The sequence below is a fragment of the Balaenoptera acutorostrata genome, chromosome 6 (assembly GCF_949987535.1).
Source record: "Balaenoptera acutorostrata chromosome 6, mBalAcu1.1, whole genome shotgun sequence".
Lineage (NCBI taxonomy): Eukaryota > Metazoa > Chordata > Mammalia > Artiodactyla > Balaenopteridae > Balaenoptera > Balaenoptera acutorostrata.
In genome coordinates this window covers 42,500,576-42,523,756 of record NC_080069.1, presented here as the reverse complement: position 1 = coordinate 42,523,756, position 23,181 = coordinate 42,500,576, and the positions used below count along the sequence as shown (strand labels likewise).

The 23,181-nt window shown below is 41.2% G+C and overlaps 1 protein-coding gene across 7 annotated transcripts in view; it reads right to left on the bottom strand.

Annotated features, from left to right (window-relative positions):
* Window positions 1-23,181, bottom strand: part of FRMD3 (FERM domain containing 3) — a 381,549-nt gene that overhangs the window by 90,727 nt on the left and 267,641 nt on the right. For all 7 annotated transcript variants that reach the window (XM_057549302.1, XM_007176911.2, XM_057549305.1 and 4 more), the window contains 2 exons: window positions 16,307-16,385; window positions 10,801-10,898 (listed from right to left, as the gene is read on the bottom strand). In XM_057549302.1, coding sequence (XP_057405285.1) covers window positions 10,801-10,898; window positions 16,307-16,385 — 177 coding nt within the window. The remainder of the gene's footprint in view (window positions 1-10,800; window positions 10,899-16,306; window positions 16,386-23,181) is intronic.

The following is a 23,181-nucleotide window of genomic DNA, read 5'->3' as shown; positions in this document are numbered from 1 at the left end:
GAAAAGAATGAAAAGAATTGAGGACAGTCTCAGAGACCTCTGGGACAATATTAAACGCACCAACATTTGAATTATAGGGGTCCCAGAAGAAGAAGAGAAAAACAAAGTGACTGAGAAAGTGCTTGAAGAGATTATAGTTGAAAACTTCCCTAATATGGGAAAGGAAATAGTCAATCAAGTCCAGGAAGCACAGAGAGTCCCATACAGGATAAATCCAAGGAGAAACATGCCAAGACACATATTAATCAAACTAGCAAAAATTAAATACAAAGAAAAAATATTAAAAGCAGCTTTTATAAATTATTAAATATTATATAATTTATATAATATAAATTATATAATATTTTTAATATAAAAATACTAAAAGGGAAAAACAACAAATAACATACAACAGAATCCCCATAAGGTTAACAACTGATCTTTCAGCAAAAACTCTGCAAGCCAGAAGGGAGTGGTAGGACATATAGAAAGTGATGAAAGGGATAAACGAACAACCAAGATTACTCTACCCAGCAAGGCTCTCATTCAGATTCAACAGAGAAATTAAAACCTTTACAGACAAGCAAAAGCTAAGAGAATTCAGGACCACCAAAACAGCTTTACAACAAATGCTAAAGGAACTTCTCTAGGCAGGAAACACAAGAGAAGGAAAAGATGTACAATAACAAACCAAAAACAATTAAGAAAATGGTAATAGGAACATACATATTGATAATTACCTTAAATATAAATGGATTAAATGCTCCAACCAAAAGACCTGTGTCTGGCTGAATGGATACAAAAACAAGACCCGTACATATGCTGTCTACAAGAGACCCACTTCAGACCTAGGGACACATAAAGACTGAAAGTGAGGGGATGGAAAAAGACATTCCATGCAAACAGAAATCAAAAGAAAGCTGGAGTAGCAATTCTCATATCAGACAAAACAGACTTTAAGATAAAGACTATTACACGTGACAAAGAAGGACACTACATAATGATCAAGGGATCAATCCAAGAAGAAGATATAACAATTGTAAATATTTATGCTCTCAACATAGGAGCACATCAATACATAAGACAAATGCTAACAGCCATAAAAGGGGAAATTGACAGTAACACAATAATTGTAGGGGACTTTAACACCCCGGTTTCAGCAATGAACAGATCATCCAAAATGAAAATAAATAAGGAAACACAAGCTTTAAATGATACATTAAACAAGATGGACTTAATTGATATTTATAGGACATTCCATCCAAAAACAACAGAATACACTTTCTTCTCAAGTGCTCATGGAACATTCTCCAGGATAGATCATATCTTGGGTCACAAATCAAGCCTTGGTAAATTTAAGAAAATTGAAATCGTATCAAGTATCTTTTTCGAGCACAACGCTATGAGACTAGATATCAATTACAGGAAAAAAAACTGTAAAAATACAAACACATGGAGGGTAAATAATACACTACAAAATAACCAAGAAATCACTGAAGAAGTCAAAGAGGAAATGAAAAAATACCTAGAAACAAATGACAATGAAAACACAACGGCCCAAAACCTATGGGATGCAGCAAAAGCAGTTCTAAGAGGGAAGTTTATAGCAATACAATCCTACCTCAAGAAACATCTCAAATAAACAACCTAACCTCAAACCTAAAGCAATTAGAGAAAGAAGAACAAAAAAAAAACCCCCAAAGTTAGCAGAAGGAAAGAAACCATAAACATCAGATCAGAAATAATTGAAAAAGAAATGAAAGAAACAATAGCAAAGATCAATAAAACTAAGAGCTGGTTCTTTGAGAAGATAAACAAAATTGATAAACCATCAGCCAGACCCATCAAGAAAAAAAGGGAGAAGACTCAAATCAACAGAATTAGAAATGAAAAAGGAGAAGTAACAACTGACACTGCAGAACTACAAAGGATCATGAGAGATTACTACAAGAAACTATATGCCAATAAAATGGACAACCTGTAAGAAATGGACAAATCCTTTGAAAAGCACAACCTTCTGAGACTGAACCAGGAAGAAATAGAAAATATAAACAGACCACTCACAAGCACTGAAATTGAAACTGTGATTAAAAATCTTCCAACAGACAAAAGCCCAGGAACAGATAGCTTCACAGGAATATTCTATCAAACATTTAGAGAAGAGCTAAAACCTATCCTTCTCAAACTGTTCCAAAATATAGCAGAGGGAGGAACACTCCCAAACTCATTCTATGAGGCCACCATCACCCTGACACCAAAACCTGACAAAGATGTCACAAAGAAAGAAAACTACAGGCCAATATCACTGATCAACACAGATGCAAAAATCCTCAACAAAATACTAGCAAACAGAATCCAACAGCAAATTAAAAGGATGATACACCATGATTAAGTGGGGTTTATTCCAGGAATGCAAGGATTCTTCAATATACGCAAATCGATCAATGTGATACACCATATTAACAAGTTGAAGGATAAAAACCACATGATAATCTCAATAGATGCAGAAAAAGCTTTTGACAGAATTCAACACCCATTTATGATAAAAACTCTCCAGAAAGTAGGCATAGAGGGAACTTACCTTAACATAATAAAGGCCATATGTGATAAACCCACAGCCAACATTGTTCGCAATGGTGAAACTGAAACCATTTCCACTAAGATCAGGAACAAGACAAGGTTGCCCACTCTCACCACTATTATTCAACATAGTTCTGGAAGTCCTAGCCACAGCAATCAGAGAAGAAAAGAAATAAAAGGAATCCAAATCAGAAAAGAAGAATTAAAACTGTCACTGTTTGCAGATGACATGATACTATACATAGAGAATCCTAAAGATGCTACCAGAAAACTACTAGAGCTAATTTGGTAAAGGAGCAGGATACAAAATTAATGCACAGAAATCTCTTGCATTCCTATACACTAACAATGAAAGATCAGAAAGAGAAATTAAGGAGACAGTCCCATTCACCACTGCAACAAAAAGAATAAAATACCTAGGAATAAACCTACCTAAGGAGACAAAAGACCTGTATGCAGAAAACTATGACACTAATGAAAGAAATTAAAGATGATACAAACAGATGGAGAGATATACCATGTTCTTGGATTGGAAGACTCAACATTGTGAAAATGACTATACTACCCAAAGCAATCTGCAGATTCAGTGCAATCCCTATCAAACTACCAATGGCATTTTTCACAGAACTAGAAAAAAATTTTTCACAATTTGTATGGAAACACAAAAGACCCTGAATAGCCAAAGCAATCTTGAGGGGAAAAAATGGAGCTGGAGGAATCAGACTCCCTGAATACAGACTATACTACAAAGTTACAGTAATCAAGACAGTATGGTACTGGCACAAAAACAGAAATATAGATCAATGGAACAGGATAGAAAGCCCAGAGATAAACCTAAGCACAGGTGGTCACCTTATCTTTGACAAAGGAGGCAAGATTATACAATGGAGAAAAGACAGCCTCTTCAATAAGTGGTGCTGGGAAAACTGGACAGCTACATGTAAAAGAATGAAATTAGAACACTTCCTAACACCATACACAAAAATAAACTCAAAATGGATTAAAGACCTAAATGTAAGGCCAGACACTATAAAACTCTTAGAGGTATACACTGATGTGTATAAAATTGATGACTAATAAGAACCTGCTGTATAAAAAAATAAATGAAATAAAATTCAAAAATTCAAAAAAAAAAACTCTTAGAGGAAAACATAGGCAGAAGACTCTTTGACATAAATTACAGCAAGATCCTTCTTGACCCACCTCCTACAGAAATGGAAATAAAAACAAAACTAAACAAATGGGACCTAATGAAACTTAAAAGCTTTTGCACAGCAAAGGAAATGATAAACAAGACGAAAAGACAACCCTCAGAATGGGAGAAAATATTTGCAAATGAAGCAACTGACAAAGGATTAATCTTTAAAATATATAAGCAGCTCATGCAGCTCAATATCAAAAAAGCAAACAAACCAATCCAAAAATGGGCAAAAGACTTAATTAGACATTTCTCCAAAGAAGATATACAGATTGTCAACAAACACATGAAAAGATGCTCAACATCACTAATCATTAGTGAAATGTAAATCAAAACTACAATGAGGTATCACCTAACACCGGTCAGAATGGCGATCATCAAAAAATCTACAAACAGTAAATGCTGGAGAGGGTGTAGAGAAAGGGAACCCTCTTGCACTGTTGTTGGGAATGTAAACTGATACAGCCACTATGGAGAACAATATGGAGGTTCCTCAAAAATCTAAAAATAGAACTACCATACAACCCAGCAATCCCACTACTGGGCATATACCCTGAGAAAACCATAATTCAAAAGAGTCATGGACCACAATGTTTATTGCAGCACTATTTACAATAGCCAGGACATGGAAGCAACCTAAGTGTCCATCAACAGATGAATGGATAAAGAAGATGTGGCACATATATACAATGGAATATTACTGAGATATAAAAAGAAACAAAATTGAGTTATTTTTAGTGAGGTGGATGGACCTTGAGTCTGTCATACAGTGTCAGTCAGAAAGAGAAAAACAAATACCGTATGCTAACACATATATATGGAATCTAAAAAAAAAGGGTTCTGAAGAATCTAGAGGCAGGACAAGAATAAAGATGCAGATGTAGAGAACAGACTTGAGGACACAGGGATGGGGAAGGGTAAGCTGGGACGAAGTGAGGGAGTATCACTGACATATATACACTACCAAATGTAAAATAGATAGCTAGTGGGAAGCAGCTGCATAGCACAGGGAGATCATCTCAGTGCTTTGTGACCACCTAGAGGGGTGGGATAGGGAGGGTGGGAGGGAGATGCAAGAGGGAGGAGATATGGGGATATATGTATACGTATAGCAGATTCACTTTGTTATACAGTGGAAACTAACACAACATTGTAAAGCAATTATACTCCAATAAAGATGTTAAAGAAAACAAAAACAAAAACAAAAAAAACAAAACAAAAATACAAAACAAAAAAAACCCCAAAAAACAAAACAAAACAAAAAGAGCAGGGTGTACACAGAATGGCTCCCGCCACCCCAAAGAAGATCATGGAACAAGCTCACCCAACGAAATGTGTTTTATCCATGGAAAGACCACAGCCTGAGTGTCTAGAAGGTCATATTCTAGTTCAGATTTAGCTGTGTGTGCTTGGGCACTTGCCGAACTCTCTGGGTCTCATTTTCTTCATCTATACAATAAAGGAGTTTAAAATCATTGTTTCTCAAAGAGGCACTATTGGCATTGGGGGAAATAAACAATTCTTTATTGTTTCAGACCTTCCAAGGCATGGTAAGACATTTAGCACCCCTACCCTTCAGGTACTAAGTGCTGGTGGCACACCCAGATATTATGACCACCAAAAATGCCTCCCAATGTTTCCAAATGCTCCCCACAATAGGAGGTGTTACCACCTCTAGCTGGAAACCACTGGGTGTTCCTCAAGTTTCCTTTCACAGTTAATTTTCTCTGAGTCGAGGAATTCCCTGGCTGGAGCTGCTCGCTCTGAGATTTGTGCAGGTGTGGCTCAATCAATGAAAAATCACAACATAAAGGTACCCAAGAGGATTGTACTTTAAAATAAATGGATTGCTCTTCAAATTAAAGAGAGTGTATCAAAGTATGGCTGAGCATCCCAGATTAAGGTTGTTGCCGGGTTCTAATATAGGGTACGTCCAGAGGGTCTTTAAGGGTAAAAAGAAATGCCTGCACATCTCTGAGCACCCAGAGGGTCTATGAGAAGATGGACGTAGGATATGCATCGAGCAGAGCCTGAAGCAGCAAAGGTGATGCTCTTGCAGCGGGAATACTTTGTACTGATTCCACAAGCTTGCTAAGGGAAATGAGCCAGAAGGGGCAAGTATCTCAGGCAGAATTGGCCCAGGAAAGTAGATTAAAGATGGTGGGAAAATGGTACTGAGGAACTTGATCACCAACATGACTTTGAAGTAGATAGAAATCAATATGCCTTAAGCACATCTGCAAAATCACATCCAACTCAGTAATTTGTATCTACCGTCCCTTCATTGTTGAATCATCTAATGACTGTAAAAGGATAAAACTGGGAGGAAAGCAAAGCTCTTTAAAGCTTCTTAATAGAGCTCAAATTACAGAGTTCTGAAAACAACTTAAAATGTATACCACAGGAGGAAGGACTTATTTTAAGTAAAATAAGACCCAAAATGCCATCAGCCATAGAGGGGAAACTGATTAATTTGATCATATCAAAATAAAAATATTTCTGTTCATTAAAGGACATCATAGTCAAAATAATAGATAAGTTGAAATAACATATTTGCAAAATCTAAATCTGACAAAGGCTAATATCTAGAATAAAGAAAGAACCCCTACAAATCTATAAGTACATGAGCAGGAATTCCAATAGGAAAATGGTCAAGGAATATCAACAGCCAATTCATAGAAGGGGAAACCCAAAGGCCTCATGTATGGAGAGCTGCCCAAACTCACCAGTAATGAGAGCTGTGCAAACCAAAACTAGAAGATGTCACTTTACACCTATGAGATTAACAAAAAGTTTAGGAAGTCGGATGATTCTATGTGTTGGCAGGGACATGAAGAAATAGAAGTACTTGTACATGTCCGAAGATTCTTGGTGTACGTAGCTCTTTTAGAGAGCAAGCTAGGAGTATTTAGTCTAATATTATTACCCAGCAATCCCATTTCTAGGCGTATATTCTAAAAAACTCCAGGTGCGAAAAAAGATATGGGGCAACTTGGGTGTTCATTATTGATGGGAGCAGTAAATAGCACATGGGCAATGCACCCCACTGGATACTCTGTAGCAATTAAAAGCAACAAAATAGATGTATACCCAGAAATATGAATAGATTCCTCAGTGTCCTGAGCATAAAAAGGAAGGATTAAATGAGTTCTATAGCCCCATTTATTTTATGAAACTTAAGAGTATATACACACAAGACAATACTAATCATTTTATAAGGATGTATGCCAAGTCAAAGATACACATGAACCCATCTGTTGCCTTTAGGAACAGAAATGGACAATAATGAAAAAAGGGAAATCAATCAATCAATAGATGGGACCAGTGATGAAAAGTGAGCCACGAACTGGTGATTAACTCAATCTAAGTTTCAAAAGAAACACACATAACACACCTACACATACACGCAAACACACACACATACACATGCCCCTGTGAGCTGGCTATGGACCCCAAAATTTAGGGGATGGTATAACCCAGTGCCTGCTTTTCCACAGGGAATGAACCACTGATATTAAACTAGGCCATGTCCAATGCAATGTCACCTTGCACAGTTGACGGGTGGCGTTGTTTGCGCTTGTCTTGTTTTGGGTGGGCATTTCTCTTTCCAGGAAAACTTGCGAAGTACAATGGCCTTGTACTGCTAAACACAGCAAATAAGTAGCCTGGCAAATGCCAGCAAACTAGAGAAGAAATGCCATGGAAACTGCACAGGGCTGCTGACAAGGTAAATGTCAACGTCTCCCCCATCACATGCCCAGCTTTCTTGTTCCTTAAAGCTTGTCTTTAACTCTGACTTCACCTGAAGCAAAAGGCCGTTTATAAATGATTAAGGACTTCTAACTTCAAATTCTGTTCTCCATAGAGGAGTTGGGTAAGGAGCCTGTGGTTCTCTCTCCCACATGTGACGATGAGGGTAAAGTTACAACAAATAACATACAGTACATGGGCTGGCTTGTGAGAATTTAAATTAAGATTAAATTAAATTAAAATTAAAGAGAATTTAATTGTCAGCAAAATCCAAAGAGTTGAAGCAAAAGGATGAGTGTGATCGGGTGACGGTAAGTACAAAGGGCAAGCATGACAGTGGCACTTCCCCTGGTTTGGAGAGGACTCATTCCAAAAGAACTTGAGATACAGGATGTTACAGCCCCAGGGTCAACTCCCTTGGGAGCCTTCCCTGACTACCCTTGCTGAGTGGGGGGCCCTCCTGGGGTCAGAGCAGGGACCCTGTGTGTCCCTCTGTTTAGACATTAACACATCATCACAGCTTCCTGTTTATTTGTCTGTCCCCTTCCCCCCACAGGGACTTCACATTGCAGTGGCCTGCCACCTAGGAGCTCTTCAATAAATGTTGAGAGAACACATGACAAATACATGGATGAGGTAGTGAAACAACCACTCTTTCCCAAGTACAGAAATAAAGCATACATTGGTGCAATTTAGGCAAGTGCCCTGGTTCACTTAACATACTTAGTGGAGAACTTACTGTGTGCCAGACACGGGGGTACTGCGGTGAAAAAGACCCCCAGAGTTCCACTTCCATGGAATTTAGATCCTACATAAGGGGCAATGCATAATAAGCCCCCAAACAACTCAACAAGATAATTTCAAATATAAGTGCTTAAAAGACAACAGAACAGGGGCATGAGAAAGAATGATGTGCAGAGAGAGGCTACTTTAGTAGTCTAGGAAGACTTCTCAGAGGAAGTGACATCTGAACGGAGTTCTGAATATCAAGACAGAGCCACAGACCCACAGGGATTGGACACACCAGGCAGAGGAGATAAGAACAGTAATTCTGCCATATTGCTGTTTTGTAGAAGGGACAGGAAAGATATTTGTATCAAGAAAGAACATAAATAGATTCCTAGGGCTTCGTGTGTTTGTTTTGCAATTGGTATTATGAAGACAATGCAAAGCATGTATTGAATATGCTCATTGTATTCAGTGTGTACAGGTGGCAAAACTCTGGGTGGCTGCCTGTTTTATATACTCAGAATATTCTGAAGCTTAAAACATGCTCCTTCAAAGAGTGTTAGCAAACAAGAGGCCAGTAAAAAGTCACATGTCCTCTGCTTTCTAATCATTTACTCCACATTCCCTATCACTCTCTGTAAGCATAAGCATTTCTGACAAAGCAGATCTTTATCTGCATTCGTAATGATCTCTAGAGCTGCTGTAATACCACCCCGAGCAACAGAGAACTTGATGAATCCAGCTTTTACTGGATTTGCTACAAATGGTCCATGGACCCTGCTGCGTTTTAGAGCTGAAAGGTTTTCTTGAGGTCTGTCAGTTCACTTCCAACTCTACTCTCTCGACAGCATCTGTGAGTATGGTCAGTGATAACATCAACGAGGGATAAAATAGGGCCCTGATCATCTGGATGGAGGCTTTGTGGCTTTATTTCAAACATAAAACAGGATGGAGAGTTTTCCCATTACAGATCCATATTGAGCTTGTCCTTGGACAACTGACCATGATTCACTAATGCCTAAATCCATCCTGAAATCCTCATATGCCAGTCTGTTGCTTGGATTAGTATCGATTTGCTTTTCCCTCATGGAAGACAGTGCACCCTAACTAGGCACTTGCAGTCTTCACAGGGAAGAAGAACTATGGGGTTTGAACATTACTTAGCTCTATATAAGAGAGGCAGCTTTCAGAAGCACACACTCTACCTTGGGGCAGATGGAAGGACTATTTCCCATCAGGCTATCACTGTCATTCTAACTTTAAACTTGAGTATCTCCAAGGGTTTTAACACCACTGCCAAAATCTGCTGGGCGGCACTAGGTTGCTCCCAGAGGATGGGGAAAAGCAACACAGATAGACTTCAGAATTCTCAGAGAGCACACACACCTGGAAACAGGGTCCTAGGAACTATTTCACAGCACACAGCATCCCATGGGGACAGTGGTGAGTGACAGTGAAACCCCCAGGAGAATGACGGGTGTCTCTCTTAAGCTGTGAATGAAGGTTGGAATTGTGATCAGACAGACGATTGTCATGATCCACTTATGACCCCATCATAAGCTCCTTCACTATTTCAGATCCTTTATAAGGGTGACATGCTCACTTGGTAATCTCTCTCTCTCCCCTTGTCCTCACCTGCTTCCTTCCTTCTCCCCTCCATCCCTCCTCTCTTCTCCTAGTTCCCCTCTCCACCCTCCCCTTCTCTCATAAACATGTCATCAGCATCCATGCTACAAATGGCAGGAACACCTGAGTCCCTCCAAGCAGGCCCTGCTGCCAGCTGCCTCCCAGCTGACCCAGGGGAACAGAACATCTGAGTCATTCTTCACTTGGGTCCTGGGCCCGTCCCCATGACGATGCTCTGCCTTGGGCTCTGGAGACAGCTTTCTCTCAAACACTTTTTTCTTACAGGTCAAAACATCCAGAAGCTTACCCTGGGTCCTATATGCTTGCTGCTTCCCAATGCCGCAGCCTCTGGGACTTGTTCAACCCTGAGAATAAGTCTCATGAAATTGTCACACAAGTATGACCACCTCATTCAATATATGAAGACACCGAAGCTTAAAGAGTTTAAATCATTTGTCTATGGTGAAATAACCAGGAAATGGGAATTCAGGTTCAAACTGCAGAATGACAGGCTGTGAGCTTGGTACTCTCCTCACCATACTCCATGACTAGAAAAGCTGAAGCATTAGATACAGTGCACATATATACACATACTACTCATGTGAATACATATGTATAAATGCTTTGATATTTCACTTCAAAGGTTTGAAAGGACACCTCTTTGACACCTACCTTCCTGGACATAGATTCCCCGCTCAATATTCCCATCACGCCCCACACCTGGTGGTCGGAACTCAGAGCACAGAACACCCCATATCCCTGCAGAGCTTCTTATAAAGTCACGCATTCCAGTCCCATTGCTAAGTACCCAGCCCTGCCTGGCCTCAAACCATGACATGGGCTGGATGGGCACAGGCTGGGGAGGAGGGAGTCTCTGAACAGCCAAAGCTCTACTGTCCAGTACAATGGTGGGGACGGGCAGCCGTGGCCACACTTACCTTGGACGATACAGGCACCCAGGTAGGCAGCATCTGAAAAGGAGCAGAGCAGTCGACCGTGGAAAATATCTCTTTTAATTTGCAGGTACAAAAGATACCTGCAATGCAAAAGGAGAAAGAGTCGCCCTAAGTTTTGGCCGAGGCCTGGAAGAAGTGGAAGGATTGCTCATGCTTCATCCACCTGGGTCACCGGAGCCCTACCCAAGCCCCCCAGAGGGCAAGTAGAGGAAAACTGGGAGGAGCGCCCAGAGTTCAGAAAACCTGAAGTGTCTGCGGCAGCTCCCAGAGCGGTGTGGCTGGCCCTTTCCAAAGAGATACAGGAAGGATGCAGGAGAGCCACAGGGCCTAGCAGCCACCGTCCCTGGCAGAAAGTCCCACACAAGGACAACCGCAGCCACTGTCACCACCACCAGCACCTCAGGTACAGGCTGCCCGAGCTCTCCGTGGAATGAGGAGTCAGGAATTGGACTCAGTCTATAGAGACTAGTCCCGGGGGCAGACAGACTCATGTTCATCAATCTCAAAAAGACTTGGTTAGGAGACCAGAAAGCCAACTTATTCACAGCACGAGCGGTCATCTGTTTAGTGTCCTCTCCGCTTCTCCAGGGATGGCAAACAGACGACTTCAGGGCCAGACAAACCTGATACTGAGTGAAACAGGCTGGGGCTCGGGGCTCGGGAAGCAGAACAGAGGGTGCTGGCTCCCGCGAAGGGGTCAGCCGCTCTGCAGCTCCAGCACCATGGCGACGGGTTTAGAAGTGAAACCCTTTGAATTTTAAATGTTGCAGCAAACTCTATTTTTGAAAACACTGGAGTGCCAAACGAAACATACGCATGGGCCTGATTCAGCTGGGGATGGGGGGGGGACGGTGCCAGGTCACCACCCCTGGCTCAGGCTCATCTTGTCACTGCCCCCTCTGTTCCTCTACGCTGACCACGCCCTCTTCAGATCTCCTCCTATGTCTCAGCCGGATTGATTCTTTCATTGAAGGCTCAGGCCTGGGGTCTATTGTTTCTGACTAACTTTATAGGTGTGTGTAGATTCTTTCTGTTTATTTTGGAGTTTAAGTCGCAGAGACCAAGCTTGTTTTCCTCTTTCCAGGTTCTTGAGGCCAGGTGGGGAGTACCACCCAATCGGTCCCAGTCACTACCTCCAGGGCTCAAATAATCTGATCTTTACGCAGCCTGTGAGCAGCCTCATGCACAACCCTGCTCAGAGCGCGTGACTGAGGCACTCAGATCACTCAGGTGCTGGCAGCCCCCCAACCCCCGCCTCCCCGAGTGCTGGAGCTCGCCATCCCCGGACACACAGATGCATTGAAGGGTTCAGTGGCTCCCTGGTGTTTCCATCTGATGAATCTTTATCTCACACCCACTTTATGCCATGACAGTGCTAGGCACCGGGCACACGATGGAGGTTCAAGTGACACTCTCTGACCCCCACTTTGCATGGAATTGTGTGCAGGACATAAAGGTAGTCCCTAATAAATTTCTTATCTGGAGTTAGTGTACATTTTGTCAAGGGAACAGTATTACACTGGCCATCAAGGACCCAGAGTATCTCCCTAAACTGGTCCCTCTCACACTTTAGTGAGCTCGTGAATTACCCAGAGATGCTGTTAGAATGTGGGTTCTGGTTCAGTAGGTCTGGGTGGGGCCCAAGAGTCCATATTTCTAATAAGCTCCCCAGTGATGCTGAGCTGCAGGCCCATGGACCACGCTTGAGTAATAAGGCTCTAAACCAGAGGTTCTCAGAGGGACTGCATGTTAGAATCACCTGGGGGAGCTTTTAAACAATACCAACGTGGACCCTACCCTAGACCCAATTAAATCAGAATCTAGGTCCTCACAAAAATGTGTATATGAATGCTCATAGCAGCATTCTTCATAATAGCTAAACCAAATGCTCATCAACTGATGAAAGGATAAAAGAAAGTGATATATCCATACAATGGAATATTATTCAGCCATAAAAGGAATGAAGTACCTACTGATGCACGCTACAACATGGAAGAACCTTGAAAAGATTAAGCTAAGTGAAAAGTCAGATATAAAAGGCCACATATTATATGATTCCATTTGTATAAAATTTCAGAATAGACAAACCTACAGAGACAAAAACAGAGCTTAGTAGCTGCCAGGGGCTGGGGGGAGTGGGGCATGGGGAAAGACTGCTTGAATACTAGGTTTCCTACTGCAGTGATAAAAATGTTCTGGAAGGAGATCACAGTGATGGTGGCACAACTTTATGAACATACTAAACCCACTGAATTGTACACTCTAATATCTGCCTAAAGAAGCTAATACTTTTGAAAATCCAATTGCCTTAGAGTAATGGTTCTTAAAATTTGACATGCTTTAAAATTACCTGGAGGGCTTGTGAAAATACAGATTGCAGAGCCCCATCCCAGGTCTGGGGCAGAGGCCAAGTTCCCGAGTGATGCTGTTGCGCTAATCCAGGGACGTGACTTTGAGGACCACGGCCCTAGATCGTTCACAATGCCAAGGTCACACAAATACTTGAGATGATGAAATCTTTCCTTTCTTAAAGAATGTAAGCTACCTGGCTAAATGCCACCAAGTTTCTTTTCTGCGTGCTGCACGTATGCATTGAACAAAAAGCATTCCTTTCCAGGTTTTGGTGAGTTTAGTAGTGGAAAATAGTTTCAAATAAATATTTACTGATGAATGAGACGTTTGGGTTCTGATCCCATAACTCAGAAACTGAGCTTGACAAAAGCTTCCTGAGAAAAGAAAATCCGCTTTCACAACAGCTGAGTTTGGGTCCTTGCTCATATTAGTGAACTCTAGAGATAATCATGGATTATTATGGATTCCACATAATCCACTGAGCCTTACAAATGGCTTCAGGTTCAGATACTCATTTTATAATATAATAGCCACCAAAATAATAATAATAATAATGCATTTTCCTTCAGTCTCACCCCTCCCTGCATGAAAGAATTAAGCAACAAAAACACAAGGGGATCTGGGGCATACGTTATTTCGCCACCATTAATGATATGCTTCTCTATCTAACATGAATTTAAAGGTGGTTCTTACTAAAAAATTTAAAACCAACATGCTTTTATTATATTCAATTGTATATAGCATTTACAAATGCCTCAGAAATCTAAAGGATTGTAAGGTGACTGTGTAAATGGAGAGATAAAAGAAGGATTAAAAAAATGATTTCAAATATCCTTTTTGGTGAGTATTTTTGTTGTTTTGCTCTTTTATTTATTTATTTATTTGTTTGTTTGTTTGTTTGTTTGTTTATGACTGTGTTGGGTCTTCGTTTCTGTGCGAGGGCTTTCTCTAGTTGTGGCAAGTGGGGACCACTCTTCATCGCGGTGCGCGGGCCTCTCACCATCGCGGCCTCTCTTGTTGTGGAGCACAGGCTCCAGACGTGCAGGCTCAGTAATTGTGGCTCACGGGCCCAGTTGCTCCGTGGCATGTGGGATCTTCCCAGATCAGGGCTCGAACCTGTGTCCCCTGCATTGGCAGGCAGATTCTCAACCACTGCGCCACCAGGGAAGCCCTGTTTTGCTCTTTTAAAACTGCTTTTTTCTCATTGTTTCTTTACCCCTAAGCCTGGTCATGAATGTGATCTTAGCTTCTCATTTATTAAATTCTTAAATTTTAGATTAATCTTATGATAAAATAACTTATCAAACAATAAAAACTAAATTCTTTCAAGATAGGGTTTAAATCATAAGTACCTCAGTCATTCCACAGTTTGTAGATTCCTTTTGAATTATAAGGACTGTGTGGACTCAGAAAAGCCCATTTCTACCTGTATCGTCTAAATTTCCTTTGGAGACATAAAAATGTTCGCAATGTCACACAATTCATACTTCAGTTATTCAGACAAATTCAGGGAAGTGCTAGCAAATTCAATTGAGAGGGATTTAACTAAAACTTTGTACCCTTTTACTTTCAAATGGGACTTTTCTCAACATCACCAACCAAAGACCCATCCTTAATTTATATTGTGACACATATTCAATTTTTATCCTCTGGACAAGATTTTAAAGAAAACAAGTGACAAAAGTGAGCCATTTTGGCCCCTGATGAAATAATGCCTGGCATTAGTATTTGATTTGATCTTCCTAATTACACTGTTAGCACCCAGAGGGTAGGACAAATATCTTTATTTATTTATTTAGGTGGCTCATATAGCCCTTGCAGACAGCAGGAACTGAGGAAGTACTTAACAAATAAATGAATACATTTTTCAAGCCAAAAGCAGGCCGAAGCCACATACCATTTGATTCCATTTATATGAAATGTCCAAAACAGGTAAATCCATACAGACAAAAAGCAGATGAGTGGTTTCCAGGGTCTGGGGGATGGGAGAGTGGGTAGTGACTGCTAATGGGTACAGGCTTTCTTTTTGGGGTGATAAGAAATGTTCTGGAACTAGATAATGGTGATGGTTGCCTTACATTGTGAATGTACTTAATGTTACTGAATTGTACATTTTGAAACGCTGAAAAAAATTTATGTTACGTGAATTTTACCTTAATTAAAAAAAAAAAAGCAGGCCAAATTGCAAAACACCAACCACTACTTACAATGTCCATCATCTCCTTTCCCACGCTTACCCTGCCCTGCCCTCAAGCACAAACCTCCACCAATGGCTGTGCACAAATTACTAACAGAGAATGGCTCCCTCCCAACATCACCTTGTGTCACTATGGTGGAGCTTTACCAGACCCTCGTGGATAATGAGAGAGCACAATACCCTAGAACCCAGCACGTGACTCTGCACATGATGATCAATGTCAACTGCCTTTGCTTCTCTGCTGCATTCGGACCCACGCAGATTATTCTGAGAGATGACTAGACACAATGGCTTTTTTCGGTCACCAGATCAGAGCCTCATTTAGAGCTAAGCACACATGGGCTCTTCTCCATCCACCGAGTTGGCCCTCTCGGGACCCTGCTCAGTGGCATTGGCCAAGGCTGTTCACGGAAGCCAAACCCCCAGAAGGTGGACTATTTGCCACGTGGCCCTGGCCTGAGAACCAGAAAATGCAGAGTTGGGCTGAGAAGAGTCTACAAGGAGAGGGAAGCCGGCTCCGCGGTCGGTCATTTAGCAAGCGGAACGTGGGATGACAAAACAGTTCATCATTCTGTCAAGGGATCTTTTCCCTTCAGAAAAGCTTAGATCCAAAAGACAGGTCCCAGGGGCTGCACTAGCTATGAATTTGCCCATATCCTAAACGCAGTCATCTTCTATTTATTTTTAGCATCCCCCTGTCAGGTGCTTTCAGAGAGCACCTCCTCCTTAAACCCACTGCTTTTTTGTGCAGTTAATTACACTCCCAATGACAACGGTTTGAAAAGTCCCAAGACAATTAAGTGTAAGAGAAACATTTCAAGCCAAATGCTGAGCTGAGCGCCTGCTTGCTGGAGACACTCCGCTCTAGACAAGAGTAAAACTCAGAGGCCCTGGCTGGTTCAAGGGGCACGTTAAACATACAAACAAACAAAAAAATACCTGGTGAGCTCTTCTTTAATCTTCAAGGGTTCGTGTGGGTAGAATTTCACTCTAAAGCACATGGTGTATGGTGGATGAGCTGAAACGTCATAAAGAAAAAGCATGAGAAAAGCAGCAAAAGACCGTGGACTCAAACACACACAGGAGAGTCAGCCGTGAAGCCTTCCAGCCTAGCCTGGGGGGAGGGGCAGGGGGATTTTCTGAAAGAACAGATATTATGCCCAAAAAAATGAAGCAACAGTGACAACAAAACCCAATGGAAATGCTTGACAAGACACCTAAAGCAAACTCAGGATACAGGCAACCTAGTCAGTCAGCACAGCTTTCCATGTCATGACTCTTTCCTTCTCTCCAGGTCACAGATTCAAATAACATTTTCTCTTCCATTCTTCCCATTCTCTTCTGACAGATAAATTGTTCGTAAGTACCACTCAGGTTTTTGGCCTAGTGAAATATTTTTTTGGCCTATGAGGTGGAAAAACGTCACTGCACATGACTAGTTTTCCCAAAGTGATGGCGCTGTTGACCTAAAATCAGGATTTTAAAAATGGAGTCGCCACGCACAGATCCTACTTCGTATAATTTTAGGATTATTTTAGTGTTATCTACCAATGAGGCAGTTGCTTACATGAAAAGAAACACTTTTATAACTTCCTGCTTTGTCTAAATCAGGATAGCACTATGCAGCCTGAAATTCTGGTTGAGGTTCATTGATTCTGGAATGTTCTAAGTGCATTAAAACTTCCAGAACTCAATAGCCAGCCAAGGGGATTCTATAGGATTTCTTTTAATTATAAGACCACTGTTGACTTGCAATATTAACATAATAAATGCACACAAGTGCAGTAAGATGCATTCAGATTTCAGTTAGTATATAAAACGAGCATGTTAAAATCAAAGAAATACGATGGTTAGTATAATTATTTCTATGGATCTGACATACCCACTCATTATTTGTCTCTGTATCAGTATGGCTGCTTGGGATCAGCTCTGAGACTACATCCAAATGTGAATATGAAACAGCACCCTATTCTGTCTCAAATCTTCTTTCATAATCAGCAGGGGTTAAATCACCAGCCAATTCTACAACATCTGGGGCTATTCTGTATGTAGACAAATTCTTTATGTAGAAAGAACTATCGGCATCAAAAATGAATGTATAAGAGGATAATTTAATATGGAAAACAATTATTTAAAATAGTTTGAAAGAAAGTATCCAAATCCCAGAAAAACATAGCAGCATCTTGCTGGATATTTCAGCAGAGAAAAACTGATTAAAAAATACACACACACACACACACACACACCGATGTCAGAACCCTCCGCTCAATGCTCCACTTCCCCACCAGAAACTAGCAAATTTCTTAACTGAGTTGGGCGCTCCTAACCTGACCCTGTGTTCCCTAGGTTTAAGAAAGGGAACATTTTTCTGGAGCACTAGGAGAAAATGAACACCTCTTATACAGCAAAGAAACAATGAAGAAAAATACAAATGATTCTTAAGTCATTCATCTTTCACGATATCTAGAAACTCAATTTTGATTCAAAATATTTTATCTTTATACATTCCCCAGATTTCTTTCAACTTGTTTAAATCATCATCTCAAAAGAATAAAAACTAATAGGTTTTTTTTTTATTATAAAACCTCTGGAGTGTCCTTAATAGAAATGTTGAGACAGTTTTTATAAGAGCAACAGAGTAAAAAAAAAAAAGAAAATAGCATAAAAGATAAAGACTTTTTCTCCCTTCTTTCTTTCTTTCTTCTTTCTTTTATTAAAGTCCTCAAAATTAAGACATGTTTAAGCACAACCAATGAAGCTAGATAGACAGATGATAGATAGATGATAGATAGGTAGATAGATGGATACTGATAGACAGACAGATGCATGAGCCGTCCCCTCTCACTTTCCTTCACTTTGTCTCTATTCCTGCCCCTTCTGTTCCTCAAGTCCCCACCCCACCCAAAACTCTCCAACCACTGTTAACAACCACTTCATCTCTATGCTTCCCCACTTTTGCCATCCTCACAAAAACTATATGCCAACATGATTACATACGTAAATCTTAAAATATAATTTATTCTCACAAAACAAGATCATACTATGTATTGAATATGTTTCTCTTGCTTTTCTCATTTAACTCTCTAGCCTGCCCATCCATCTAGGGCAGTAGATACAGATCTAACTCATTGTCTATATTAACTGCATAACAGTTCATATGATACATTAGAATTTACTCAACTATTCTTTTTTAATCATCATTCAGGTTGTTCCCACATTACAATACAAGCAATTCTATAATGTATATAATATATATTATATATAATAATAATGTATATTATATATATCATTAAATACATGTATTTTTATTCCATGTATCATTAACTATTTCATATATTATTAAATATATATATTTTAATGGAGACTCCCAATATTTGAATTTTGGGGAATAAAATCAGCTGACAGAAGGCAAACAGAGGAAAGGAGGATCACAGAAGGCAGACCCAAACGAGAGCTGTCATTTTCTCTTCTACCTGGTCAGCATATCTGCTTGCCATGCCCTAGGCTGGCTTCAATAGGAATCTGGGCTCATCGGATAGGATACAGATTAGGACTTGCATTTCTCCTAAGGGATCAAGCAGTGAGGCTCAGAGGTGGCTCCCCAGGCAGCCACCTTTGAATACCCTGCCTGTAGGAAGTCCTATCACCCAGCCATCCTTGTTCCAAGACCTGAGGCTCCAGAATGATCTAATGCTTCTCCCACATGGAGAGCCCTTCCACCATTCAAAGACAGAGCTTATGGTTCTTCTGAGTCTTCTCTAAAATAAACGTCCCCAGTTCTTTTAGCTGTTCCTCATATGAAACAGTTCTGAGTGCCCTCACCCTGGGTGTATTCTTCCCTCCTCTGTGCTTCCTCAAGCACAGGGCTCCAGGGGTTGCCAGAGCTGCTCAGGTGAGGGGACCATCACCAGCCTCGCTTTGGACATAATTGTTGCTCACCCTCCACAGCCTCATCTCAGTGTTGACTCGCTCTGAATCTGCAAAAGACCAACAGCTGGAATTCTTTTCATATATGCTGTTGCTAAGCCACACAGAAAAAAGTCACTAAGCATCTTGCCATTTGCTAGGATGTGATCATGGAAGAAACTAATACAAGGTACTAGTGATATGCTCACCACTAGACCCCTTATCAGAGAAGGGATGCGAGCAGGTAGCAGAAAAATCAGGAGGTGGCACTTTTCAAGTCTGAAATTTTCTACCCATTTTCTTCCACCATCATATATACCCCTACTGTTGTCTCATATTGATCCAGCATCACTGACACTAAGGAATGCTTCTTCACAGGGTTGGAAGAGGCTGAAAAGATAAATAATTTTCCCCCAAAATGTTGATCTAGTTATAGATGACAGGATTTATGAGGGAATGGGCCTATATGTCTTGTTCAGCTTTCTATCCCCAGAGCTAATTATTGATAAAAGATCGACTCTCTGCCTGTCTGGCTGAATGAATGAATGATGATGCCCAACCTCTGAGGCAGATGTCAAGGCGAACAGCCAGGCGTTGCCATCACATTCATCCCATCAAAACACTAGTCTAGAAGGTCTACTGTCTGAATCACTATAGCAATTTCTAGGATTTATATTTTGAAAATCTCAGGTCCTACAATTCAGCCTCTGCCCTTCAACATCTGGAACAAATTCAGGGACTCTGGAGTTGGTTCGAATAGCTATGTCTAGTGGAAGGATTAATTAATTCAATCAACAAAAATTTTGAGTACCTACTAGGTATCAGGCCCAGGTTTAGATATAAATACAAACAATTCTGTCTTCACGGAGGACACATTCTAGTGGGGTAAACAGGTATAAAATCAAAATAAATAAGCAAAATATATAGGATATTGAAGGTCATAAATGCTATGGAGGGGAATAAAGGATTTCAGGGGTGAGGGAAGACCACCCCCACCCCCTTTTTCTCATCTCCATGCAACCAAATCCACAAATGTAAGTGCAATTCTCTTTACTACCTTCTAGAAAACTAAACAAGGGGAGAAATACAACTATTTAAAAATTTTAATCATTAAACAACCCCCCCATGTGTGTTGGCAGTGGTTTGGGGTCAAAACACCAGCCGTGTAAATGCTGGAAAAGGAGCTTTCCCAGGCTCCAGGTGATAGCCGGCATGTGCTCCCCGGTATGAGTCTAAGGTCGAAATCCCCTTTTGGAGACGAGCCTACCCCTTCTCCTAGCAGCTCAGTGTCTCTGCCATTCCAGCTTCCATGTTTTTTATTCTTAAGCTACAGGGAAAGAGGAAGGAAGCAAAGGATGCCTCTTACCTGTGCCAAACGTTTGGCGCAGAATCAGCGTTGGAAACGTCTGATGAAGGAGCTATCTGCAGAGCAGGAAACACCTGGCACGGAGGTAACACGCAGGCAATAAAGCCCACACTCTGCTCAGGGCCCTTCCCCGACTGTGTCATCATGAAGAGCCACTGTGTGGCTTTACTAGATTGGGAAGCATGGTCACCCCACGGGGGGCAACACCATCGTTCATTTCTACTGTGGTACTAAGGCTTTGGCATCAGTGATAGAAGCACACAGGGTGGTGGGAACCCCAAATCCCCCAGGGTATGAGTGCCCAAACTTCAAAAGGGACTTCAGACAGTAACCTTGAGCAAGACACTTAACTTCTCTGTTTCCTGCTTTGGAAGAGGGAACAGCACCGGGGTTCACGTCGACCTCCCCAGAGGTGTTCGGACAGATCCAGTGGGCTCTTGGTACATGCACATGGCACAATATCCCAACAAACAAAAGCTCACGTTTAGGTAAACACTCCTACTAGAAGAAGAGAAGGAAAGGGGAGGTTGGAAATGGGAGGGAAGAGATGCAGAAGACTGAATTGTACTTAAGTCAACAGCTGAAAAGCATTTACTCAGCCATGTAAGTGCTAACAATGAGAAAACCGCTGAGGAGCAGAGAAGGGAAAAAATGCAAAACTCCACTTTAAAATGCCAGGAGCATGTATTTGCACTGAAAACGGCAGGGCTCCTCTCTCACAGCCCTCTGTCACCTGCCAGACGAGGGCTGGGGAGGCCAAGTGTCACCACAGGGCAGCTTAGGGGCCCCTTTTTGCATCAGCAGATCTCAGGGTATTATCATTTGGGTGGTTTGTTAACATTGAGAACACGGGGAGAGGAACAGCCGTTTATAAAGCAGAGACAGACTTCCTCATCTCCACTTTGAAACCTTGCCCAGAAATGGGGATGGGGATAGGAAACGATTAGGTGAGCAGGCTCCCTAAAATGAAAATGAAAAAAATGACCTTCTATTTTTAACCAACAACCATCCTCAAACGTTTGTAAAAACAAATTGCATTTTTTTGTTTTTGCTAGTGAAACATCCCTTAGCAGCTTTCCTTAAAATGCAGTGGTCTTCACCAATCACCGTAAAGAACAATAGAAAAACAAAAAACATAACTTTGGGAATATACACATAAACTCATGATCTTTCTCATACACATTCTGGTTGACAGCTATGAAAAACTTTCACTAACTCCTTCAAACAGTAGTTAAGGCATAGAGCCCGTGGCTCTGGCAGGCAGATGTTAGGGCAATACCCACACCTGGAATATGACTCTTACGACTCCCTCCTCTGGGACTCTATTGGGCAAAAAAAAAAAAAAAAAAAAGCGACCAATTGTCAGACTCTTTCAGACTCTGGAGAAATATTTCAAAGGGTTTGGTTGCAGAAAGGACCCCTAACACCCCACAAATAAGAGGCTTACATTCCAAAGGACTCCAATTAGGCGTCAGGGGTTCCTGGCCTGTTCAGAACAACTGACAACTTTTTATTCCCAACCAAATGAACACTGTCCCTCCCAGCTCCTTCCAGGGCTTTTAGAGTGAGAGCTGAGGACCACACCCCACCTCTCCGTTGGGCAGCAGCCCTCACAGGGACGCTGATGAGCGGCGCTCCGTGATGAAACAACTCAGGAGCACACACTCTTTCTGTGCATGTGCAAAACGACACAGAGCCAAAAGGGCAAAGCATTACTCACTCACTCATTTACCGAGCTATAACTCTTGGGATATGATCAAATAAGCCAGCCACAGAGAACTGCTCTCTTAACGACTGCTCTCTTCTAGTTGGAAGTGATTATTATCATTCAGCAACAACTGTTAACTATCATCATCAACAGCAGGGATAATCCCTCCATCCCTCTTTTACTGAAATGACAAGCAGCAGCCTCCAAGATGTTACTGGTACCGCATCTCCTCTACTTCTAAAGCAGGGATTTTAAAAAAAATTTATTTAATTCATCCTCCTCCTGTTATAGCTCTCTCTTATGCCTTAATCATACACACAGGCATGCCCACATACACACACACGTGCACAGAATGAAGTCACACTCTAAGAACTCTGTTAGAGGATACTGGAGTGCTGAGAAGCTCTCTCACAAATACTTGTTCTTGGAATTCTCCGACTGCCTATGCTGCTCAAGAGAAGCTCCAACAGGGACTTTGATATCCAACATGTTTAATCTCAAGTTCACCATTTGGACAAATGGCTACAGACAAACTTAAAACTCTCAGCTTACATTTCTTCATTTCTTCAACCAGCCACCTAAAGTAGGGATCTGCAAAATTTCTCTATAAGGGGTAAGACAGTAAATATTTTTCACTTTGCAGGCCTCAAGGTCGCTATCTCAACTACTCCCCTCCGTTGTTGTAGCGTGAAAGCAACCTCAGACAAGATGTAAACAAATGGCATGATGTGTTCCAATAAAACAGGGAAATCTGAATTTCATGTACTCCTCATATGGCACAAAATATCATCTTTTCTTTTTTCCTTCCAACCATTTAAAAATATGGAACCTATT